General features: G+C 46.2%; 1 protein-coding gene and 1 long non-coding RNA gene across 2 annotated transcripts; both read left to right on the top strand.

Moving 5' to 3' along the window:
- The first annotated feature begins 73 nt into the window (after window positions 1-73).
- On the top strand, window positions 74-3,190 carry LOC120679733. The gene is made up of 2 exons (XR_005677296.1): window positions 74-2,212; window positions 2,710-3,190. It is a non-coding gene; the product is annotated as an uncharacterized LOC120679733 (long non-coding RNA).
- A 6,230-nt stretch (window positions 3,191-9,420) lies between these two features.
- On the top strand, window positions 9,421-10,706 carry LOC120678683 (probable carboxylesterase 18). Its single transcript, XM_039959973.1, has one exon. It carries the CDS (start codon window positions 9,560-9,562, stop codon window positions 10,592-10,594), a length of 1,035 nt encoding a protein of 344 aa, XP_039815907.1. The 5' UTR covers window positions 9,421-9,559; the 3' UTR covers window positions 10,595-10,706.
- Window positions 10,707-10,725: the final 19 nt, after the last annotated feature.

Genomic DNA, 10,725 nt, shown 5'->3' with positions numbered 1-10,725 from the left:
GTTGGGTTGGGTTGGGTTGGAACAGATTAATTTATTCCGGGTTTGTGTGGGTTTACCCGTGGGTTACCCATGGGTCTCATTATGCTTCGTCTCTAGTCGCCGGTGCCGCAGCCGCCTACCGCCGCATCCCTCGCGACACCCACACCACGGGTGCCGAGATCCCCTACCAGTGCCCTGACTACTCCTAGAGACGAAGTGCATCGAGCTCCGCCTACTACCTCCGCTGGACAAGAAAGCTCGTGCAACGCTTCTTGTTCTTTCCAAGACCGCTGGCCGCCGCCGAAACTGCGTTGTGTCCAGCTTTCCCCTTCACCGGCAGCGAGCACACACCAGGTTCGCCTGCCCCTTGCTTCCCCTTCCTGTACGTTCACAACTTGTATTCAGATCTCCCAGTCCCTAGGTTAGGCTTCCCTTTTGTATTTGGATCTAATCTGGCAACGAGGTAGCGGAGGTGCTAAGGGGCGCTGCGGCGCCGCATGTGTTGGGCAGCGAGAGCTTCTTCGACGCGGGCACCGGCATGCAGCACCACTTCGTTGACGTGCAGGGGGAGGCCGAGGCCATGCTGTTCCTGGTGTCCGTGCGTTCTTTTGCCTTGTTCTGAAGGCAACCCTCGAATCTTTTGCCTCGGCCTTTTGGCTAGCTGTTTCCCTGTCTATTTGTGAATGCTTTGCTTGTTTCCTGCGAGGCTTATGATCTGATGAAGTCGACAGCAATCTTATTTACCTATTCCAGCGAATTAAGTAATCTTTCCTAAAGAGAGTAAGCTGCATCTTGATTCTTGAAACTATGCAGCCTCTGTTATTCTTTAATTTTGTTAGGGTGCAGGAATATTTTGCCAATCTCACTAAGATTGTTCAGACATACGCCCTCTGTACTGAACACTATGTATGTCCTGCACTAATTTAGTTTGGTACTGAACATGGGCAAATGCACGGTCCTTTTTTATTGAAACGTGGGCAAATGCACGGCGGATCCATATGCATGTCCCCTGGGTATAGGACACCTATATTTTTTTTGAATCGAGGATAACCCCATTTCCATTATCAAACGGAAATACCAGTCAGAACAAGTGGGTCACGAGAACCCAGATTACAGAAGCGGGGAAACAGAAAACAAGTTCAAGCTGGCAGGATCTGGAGAATGACATTCATTCTCAGAGTGCCTACAAAACGAAGTTCAGGACCTAGGAAACCCAGGAAAGTTCAGGACAAGACAGAAACAACATCCGAGATAACAGTTTTAGACTGAGCTACTCAAAAGACAAAGCAGATTCAGGTTCCCTCCTCAGAAGTATCATCAGTTGTATCCTGGGCGCTGGCAGCACCTTCCAACAGCAGGCGGGTTGGTGAGCGCTTCTGCTGAGCCATCACTTTGTGGACACAAGAGACTAGGATCTTCACACCTTCCAAGATCTTACCCTGCATATCTGCCCCATACAAACCTGCCCAGAAAGACATGAGCGCACAAGCGAATAGCAGGACATCAGTAGGGTGTTTCAACATTTTTTGGTCAAAACAGGCATCATTTCGACGTTTCTAGATGGCCCAGCAAACAGCTGCTACACAAAAGGTGTAAACAGCTTGTCCACCGGGTAACCAATGTTCAATCCAAGATTTGTATTGTGTAATATTTCTAGGAACATAGTTAGCTCCTATGCAAAGAGCAATCAAGCCCTAGGTAACTTTTGCAACTGGGCAGAGAAAGAACAAGTGGTCAATACATTCATTAGAGAAGCAAAAGTAACAAGATGGATCACCAGTCTAGTTTCTTTTCAGCAAATTATCCTTAGTCAATACAACTCCATTTTCTAATAGCCACAAGAATACCTTTATTCTGTGAGGTATTCTAGCTTTCCAAATAGATGTAAAAAAAACAGAGTCATCACCGGTTAACAAATCATGGACAAATCGGAACTTGATGCATATATGGAAGATGAACATGTGAGAGATGATGAAAATTTTGAGATCTTGAGTTGGTGGAAGACAAATAAAGACAAGTATCCTGTCCTATCAACCATGGCACGAGACTTCCTTGCAATTCCATTGAGCATTGTGTCTTCCGAGTCCGCATTTAGTTTGAGTGGTCGGATTCTTAGTGATAATCGGAGTTCAATGACACCTGAAACCCTTGAAGCCCTTGTTTGTGTTAAGGATTGGCTGTATAAGCTCCCGGGCAATGAAGACTGCTCTCAGATTGTGGTTGACTAGCACAGGTCAGTACAATCATTTACCAGCTTATTCTGAGTTTCTACTTGTGAGTGTATAGTTTTGTACTTTCATTTTTTAGCTCTCTATTGTCAGATATTGGTTTAAGAACTGAATGATATCTTTATTGGGATATGATGAGTTTTTTTAGTTCCCTTTGTACTGTTCTCTGCTTTCCCAGGTGGCCAAATTTAATCCATGTTTACCTTATTTGGATTCCATCTTGCAAATTTTGAAATGGCTAGAGAGCTGAATGTGTGCAGACATTCAAACATGATGTGGTTTGATAGATTAAGTTCCAGCAATGTGTTTGATAGATTAAGTAATCATCTCCTCAAGTCTGTTCAGCTGCAAAAAAAATTTTGCTCTTATGTTCTGCTGTAAAAAAAAAAGTGCAACAATACTTAATTTGAAGAGTAGGACTGGTGGTTTTGTCAGTTCAATATCATCTGCATTCTCAGTTCAATATCTGCATTCTCACTACTTCATAATATTGGAAGTGCAGAGGTGAAGACAATGGATGCTTTGTCGACATCATGATGACTGGTTTGAGGGAGGCTACCAACAGTTTCCAACATTTCCCTTGTGTTGATCTCCTACTACTTGCAACACCTGCATGTAATAATTTGGTACTGTTGTTGCTTGTAATTGTACTTGATTGTGAATCAACACTATTGTAGCTACACTGTGTACCTAGTACTGGCTTTGCTTCGTTCTGGGGTTGAGATGGATGAGCTGGTGGGGACGAACGAAGGTGGCAGGCAATGGCGCTTAGTACCATATCCCAGGACACCATGGGGGCAGCTTGCCACCACTTGAAAAAGCATTTGGTGCAAAGGTCAACACTCAATAGGAGGATCACTACAGGAAAGCTTGGGCTTTTATTTGTCATGGATGGTGCATGCATTTTGTCGCTTTTGATGGAGGATGATGCCCTGTTTTGCCTCTCATGTTCAAAAAAATCAACTTCTGTTTGTCTCACGCAATGGACAGTGTGACCATTGTTCAGTTCAGAACCAGGTAGTATACTTGCTATGCACAGTTTGTAGTATTTCATTCTTCAGATAGTTTATAGGGCTAAAGATACTGAAAACATATCGAACTGACACCTTCTAGTTCAGTGAACTTCATCTGATTTCATGGATCGCCATTGCTACTTCATCTTTGGCTCATCTAAGTGTCCTCATTTCGTTCATTCCTTGCTATCTATACCATGGTCTCTGGTTACACGCCGCAAGGCAAGACTATGGTACGCAGCACAACGTATCCATGGCAACCCCACGGGACCCCATGGCAACCCAAGACATGGTGGGTTGGGTTGGGCTGGGGATAACTTGATTTGGAATAGGGTGGGGTGGAGTAAGAAAAAAACTTATTTGCTTTGGATCGGGTTGGGAATGGGTTGGATTCTTGCCTTCACCACCCACACTCTGTCACCGCTTGTCTATCAACGAGTCACTTCTTTGTAGTCCCACGAGAGAGAGGGTCCACAAGAAGAAGAGTGCACCAAGAAGAATGTTGAGATTAGTCTACAAATTGATGAACATGTTTATGAAATGTTGCGTCAGCTCTTCACAATTGTTGACTTAGGTTTCACATAATGGCGAATTGGTGCATTGAATTGTTAAGGATTTGTCATAAAAAAATTGTTTGTGTTTGTCGAATTTTTTTTAAGGGGCATATAAAGAACAAAAAGCATAGGCTGATAGGCATGAATCACATAGAAAACCTGAATAAAATATTTAAAAGAAAAGTGAAACAAGACAAAGAAAAAGAGTAGTACAGTGGGCTTCATGCCTCACCGGTCTACGTGTTTTGGGCTTCAGATAAATATCTCTTGATTCAGTACGTAAAAAGTTCTATGGGCCTGATCTTTGAAGATGCGTTAAGCCAGGCCCATGGAATGCAAAAGGGAGTCTTTATGCTGGCTTGTTGTAAACGTATCTGAGATTTGTTCCGAGCAATGAGATTAAGGTTGTGTTTGGTTGAGCTGTGGCTGTGGGAAAAGCTGATGTGGGCTGTGAGAAAAGCTGCTGTGATTTGTGGGCTGTGAGAAAGCTGAAAGCCATTTGGCTGAAATGGCTGTGAACAAGCTGTTGTGAGCTGTGTGAAATGCTTGTAGTGCTCCTGTCTACTTCAAACACTGAATATATGTAAATTGGTTGTAAAATAATATGGTATTCAACGATTTACACAATAAAAATAGCAATTAAAAAAATAAAAATGTCAATAATTCTAATATGGTCCACATAAATAAAATAAAACATAAATTATTCATAAAATAATGCTATCTCTCAACATAACTATCCTCCTCCGGCACTAACGAAGGCATCAGCTATCCTAGTACAAATGATATTCATGGTGTCATCATTCTCCACATCATGACTCTCATCTTCTGTCGTAACACTTTGTAGTAAATAGTCTTCATCAGCATCACATCGATCAAACGTCTTGTCACGTAAATTGCTATCATGGATGAAGTTACGCAAAGCAATACAAGCCATGTTGATATGCTTCTGAGTAGTAGTTGAGAAACTTGGGATGCCCTTCAAAATATGCCACTTTTGCTTCATGACTCCAAAAGACCTTTCAATAACATTTCGAAGGGATAAATGCAAGAAATTAAACATCTTGTACTTTCCTTGAGGAGGTCCTAAATGATGCCGAAATTCTAGTATATGGTATGTGGTTCCTTTGTAAGGTGCAAGGTACCCTATTCGATTTGCGTAACCCGAGTCGACGAGATAATATTTTCCTATAAAACTAAGTTAGTAATGCAAATAATAATACATGTCTACAAATATTAAAATTAACGAAGGAACCATTTATACCTTTAGGAGGCACAGGAAATGAAGGAAAGTTTGCCAATGCATGAGTGAGGATCCGTGAATCATGTGCAGAACCTGGCCAACCTGCAGCCGCAAAGGTAAACCTCATGTCAAAGTCACAAATAGCTAGCACATTCTTGGATGTATTTCCATGACGACATGTGTGGCTAATCGTTTCATCAACTGGCACTACCACTGCAATATGTGAACCATCTATTGCTCCAATCACATCTTTGAAGTAGGGCCAAAATAGATCTCTAAGAGTAATATTGTGTTTACCTAACTTGCGCAAACACATCAACACTTCATGAAACTTCATGTGAAGTATCCAAAGTGACCTTGTGAAATGATTTTCAACTTGTGAAAATGACTGTGGCCCACCGATGATCCACAAAAACATCGCCAGTGACTCAGTGGATGAAACATTGTTGGTCGAGCTCAATCCGTAGGTAGAGACCAACAAGTCATGAACTGCATTAAAAATCTCTGGGCTCATCCGAAACAATCTTATAAAAATACCTTGGACAATCCATGCACCTCATCACCCATTGGATTCCAGTTTCTGGCGTTTCTCTATATGGACCTTACAACTTGCCCATTTCTCCCATAACAGCAGCATGTTGGGCAAGTTCAGCTAGCATCAATAAACCCTTTTATCCTTCTTGGCATCTGACAATCTTCCATCCATCTAAAGAACATATATTAATAATTAAAGGCAACAACAAGGCAAATAATTGTTGGTTCATAGCAAGGCAAATAATTGTTGGTTGACAGCAAGGCAAATAATTAATGATTCACAACAAACAAACAAAATTAAATGGTTCATAGCAAGAAAACAACATCTCAATGTTCACAGCAAGGCAAATAATTGTTTTACATCTCCATGGAAATAATTAATAGGTTCACAGCAAGGAAATAAATAAATAAAAGTGACCAAGGAAACATAGGGAAGCAAATGGTTATCACATATCCCTAATGACAATCACCGAAGCTTCATCATCTCCTTTTCATGCTCCCTCTCAATCAAATCGAGCCTTCCTTTAAATATTTCTAGAGAGCTCAAGACCTCCCTAAATTCAGGTTTCATAATCAAAGATGAGGCTGTATGCAAAAGAGCAGTTCCTTCTTCTACCGCACAATCTTTGACCATCTTCATAGCCGTTTTAATGGTAGGGACTACATTGCATGGAGAAGCTGATGATGCTTCAACACTTGTAGAAATCCTCTGACTGCTGCTTCTATCTTCTCACAAGTGCTCTTGTACATATGAGAGAATGGGCTCTTCTCATCCTTGTCACGAACAGTACTGGACAGCCCCTTGCTTTTATTTTTCCCGGGGTTCACTATCGTCTCAGCCTTCTATGTAGGTTTTGGTACCTTAGCCACATCGTCATCACCTGCCTCATCGGAGGATATATCTTCAGGACATGAAGCTGAAGCCCCATTAATATGTGACTTACCAAATATGATATGCAGATCATCGAGGAATTTTGGTCCTTGTTTTCGAAACTTGACATGAATGCATTTGATTCCTTTCTCACGTATTGTTGCATCTCTGAAATTAAATAATTCAGACTAGCAAGGCACACTTCAACAAATAAGAGAAAAAATATATTTACAGTGAAAGAATAGTTCTTACAGCTAGATGTTTATCCCACCATTCCTGCGAGCACACAATAGTTTGTTTTGCCTCATCCCATCCAAGACCAGTGGCATAATTCTTGAACTCCATAAACATTGAATATTCCTTTTTCACAAAATCTAACTTGTTCTTCAATTGTTTTTTTGTTCGACTGTCACCAGATTTTTGTGCAAACTTGGAAACAACATTCTTCCAACCGGTAGTAGTGAAAATTTCCATCGGTCTATTCCCAACTTCTATCTCTTCTTTGCAAGCATCAAACAAATGACTCACTAAACCATCACCCCAATCTGCCTTGTCATCCATTCTTAAACCAAATAAAATTGTGTTCAATCAATTTGCAGGATGATACTATCAAATTCAGTGACGAGATGATACTACCAATCTAGGACCTACCAATTTCACGAATACCAATAGACTAGTAATGAAAGGGACTGGAGTGGGATGTGAGATTCGGACCTCAACTGCGTCTAGCTGCCGAAATCGGGCGTCGGCTGTGCAACAAATAAGCAATGGAAGAGCAAAGTGACCTTGTGGAGAAGCCAATCCAGGACCTTGGCGGTGGCCGTCGGACTGGGTGGCGGCGGGTGTTGACGACTGTTAAGTGCAAAATATATACTGTCAACTCCTGCATAAACACTTAAAGAATAAACACCAATAGTAGTGGTACGAGTTATTACTAATGAATTCTACAAGTGTTGGTGAATTGTTGGTCGCAGGTACACAAGTTCGGAATATGAAGAAAACACATAGAAGTCACAACAGAAATACACATAAGATCTCATCCTGCGTCACACTTACAAAGAGGGCCATTTGACAGGTCAAACCGACATACAAAGCCCAGGCACACACGTACCCAGGACAAGGACCACCTATCAGTCACTCAGTCAAAGGCGGTGACCAAAGGTAGAAAAGGGGGGAGATCACCCTTATCCTCCTGAAGGCGGTGCCCAGTGTTTCCATATTGATGGATGGCAGGAACCGACCAATCCAAGTTATAAAAGGAGGAGAGGAGACCCCTCTCAAGACACCACCAGGGCCTTTTCCTCCTTCACTTGAAGATGTAGCGCTCCACTCCAACGGTGAGGCCCTGCCTAGGCTAGTGCTTAGAATAGGAGGAGAGCAAGGAGTAGTTCGGGGAAGCGCCGGGCTTGTCGGCATTCTTCTTCGGTCTTGTACCTCTACGGATACTGGCTTCCTCATGTATGAGTAAGTTAGTACTTATTATTCCTGTCTTGCATAGTGCTTTCGTATGGGTGAGATCAGTTCTCTTACTCGCGAGTTTGTCGCTCTGTATTTATACATAGTGCTGTAGTTTTCTACGGGGATCCAAATGTAGTTAGACTACGATAGTAATCAGTAGCGTAGACGTGGTGTCTAGGCTAAGGGTTACCTTCATTTGCCTTATATCCCACGGTATGTGAGATAGGCCGCAGGTGGTGACAGTCATGTCGGTCCTTCGTAATTCTCCACGTTCGGATATAGCGTAGAGCCGTTGGCCGGAGTCTCCTGACCATTTCAGGTGTAAGCCGGTGCCCGAAGCGAGTATTCTGCCCGAGAGATCGACATTTAACTCATCTTTAGTGCTACCACAGGAATCCTTTCTAGCCTTGCCACTTAATCTTGGCGTGTCCTTGGACTGACTAAGTTAGGAGTTAGTGCACACACATTCCCTGTGGATACGATACCCTTGAATACTCACGGATGAAAGCTACAATGGTATCCGTGTGCTTGCGGATTTATTTACATCGTTAAAATACCCAACAGCGGGCCAGGGGCGGCACCCCAACCCTGGCTAGAGCACCATGCTCCAAGCGCTGAACCAGCGTGCAGGGACTGGAGGGGCGGGGTGGGGCCGCCGGCGACGGACTAGCCGGAGGGGAGGCGACAGGCCAAGGGGCGTCGGTGCCCAAAACCCTGGCTGGAGCAGCGCGCTCCAAGCATTGAACTAGCATGCAGAGACTGGAGGGGCGGGTCAGGGCGAGGTCGTCGGTGACCGGCCGGCTGGACGTGCGGCGGCGGCCAAGGGGCGGTGGCAGGCCAACCCTAGCCGTGCGTGCCTGTCGCAGTGGATAAGGGGTCGGGAGCGGTGGGGAAAGAACGGGAGAAAAAGAACGAACCATTTTCTTCATTACCAGTGGTAGGTGGGTAATTTTTTACCCCAAAAGCTAGAGAAAGAGGGTACATGTGCTTTTAATTTGTAGTACACCAAAAGGTGCTTTGGGACAAAAGCACATAGGACTTTTGACCCTTTTGGTTGACTGCTGGAGGTTGAGAAGCCTAACCAAACACACCCTAAGGCGTGCGTGGCTCATGAGATCTTGTTCGGCTGGACAGGTACAGCTGGACAGAGTAGGACGCAAGAGGCGACTGGAGCTTGTTTGCTTTCCAGCCCAGTCGGTCCTCCAGTAGTCTTCTTTAATCTTTTCTTTTTCTCAATAATTATTGAAACAACCTAATAATTCACCCAACACTCCCTAAACAAAGGAGTTGTGACTCGCAATAAAACAGTTGGAGTTGGATTGGGATGAGATTATTGTAAGACTGCAAAAGCAACTTCTCCAATAATTCTAAAATTGCTATTGGAACATCTCCTATACCAATTATTGGGAAAAGGGCTCTAACCATGTGAAGAATTCACCTCACATGCCGGAAGTTGATGGAGCACGAGATTGACCCTCAATTCTTTCCATTCGGAATCGAGGATTATAATTTGAAAGTCATGCGAATTGAGGGTTAAAAAATGACACTCGCGGATTCAATATCAAATATCAAAATTTCTAGTGTGGGTGACCAACTGCTGTTCCAAAAAAAAGAGAAGGTGACCAACTGAACCTGCGCATATAAGGGAGTTCAAGGCTCCAAGAAAAGCTAGTAGGCAGGAAATGGGCGGCCCTCACAGCGGCCGCCAGTCGCCGGCCCTGCCGTGGACGGTGCGCGCCAAGCTGGCTGCTCTCGCGGCTGTGCAACGCCGGGACGGCAGCTTCCGGCGGCGCCTCTTCTCGCTGCTCGACCGGCCAGCCACCGCCAATCCCCGCCCGGACGCCTCGGGCGTGTCCTCCGCCGACGTCACCATCGACGCCTCCCGCGGCCTCTGGGCGCGCGTCTTCGCCCCCTCGGCGCCGGCGCCGGCGGCACACGACGCCCCGCTCCCCGTCGTCGTCTACTTCCACGGCGGCGGGTTCGTGGCGCTCTCCGCGGCGTCGCGCCCCTACGACGCCCTCTGCCGGGAGATCTGCCGCGCGCTCGGCGCCGTCGTCGTGTCCGTGGACTACCGCCTCGCCCCTCGCCACCGCTTCCCCGCCGCCTACGACGACGGCGTCGCCGCGCTGCGCTACCTCGGCGCCAGCAGCGCCCTGCCGGGCGTCCCCGCCGCCATCGACCTCTCCAGCTGCTTCCTCGCCGGCGACAGCGCGGGCGGCAACATCGCCCACCACGTGGCCCAGCGCTGGGCGGCGGCGCCGACGCCGCCGACGTCTTCGCCAACCGTAAGCCTCCGCGTCGCCGGCGTCATCCTGGTACAGCCGTTCTTCGGCGGGGAGGAGCGGACGGGGGCGGAGGTGGCGCTCGACAAGGCGTGCCGCTCTCTGTCGGTGGCCGCGGCGGATTACTATTGGAGGGAGTTCTTGCCGGAGGGCGCCACCCGGGACCACGCGGCGGCGCACGTGTGCGGCGAGGACGCCGAGGTGGCCGAGTCGTTCCCGCCGGCGATGGTAGTGATCGGCGGGTTCGACCTGCTCAAGGACTGGCAGGCGGGGTACGTGGAGGCGCTGCGTGGGAAGGGGAAGCCGGTGAAGGTGGTCGAGTATCCGGACGCCATCCACGGCTTCCACACGTTCCCGGAGATCGCCGACACCGGCAAGCTTGTGGAGGAGTTGAAGCTGTTCGTCGAAGAACACAGGTCTGAGCGTGTCCCCTAGATTGTCCACCTTTGTACTTCTAGGTTTCCATTGAGTTCATGTAAGATTATGCAAGATCAGGTATGCTTTACTTGCGAAAAGAGTGCTTGCCAAGAGGCGCAGATTTTACTTACAAGATTTCTCATTGAGTG

The sequence above is a fragment of the Panicum virgatum genome, chromosome 6N, assembly GCF_016808335.1.
Source record: "Panicum virgatum strain AP13 chromosome 6N, P.virgatum_v5, whole genome shotgun sequence".
NCBI lineage: Eukaryota > Viridiplantae > Streptophyta > Magnoliopsida > Poales > Poaceae > Panicum > Panicum virgatum.
The sequence above is the reverse complement of the archived record's forward strand: the minus strand, read 5'-3'. Positions and strand labels throughout refer to the sequence as shown.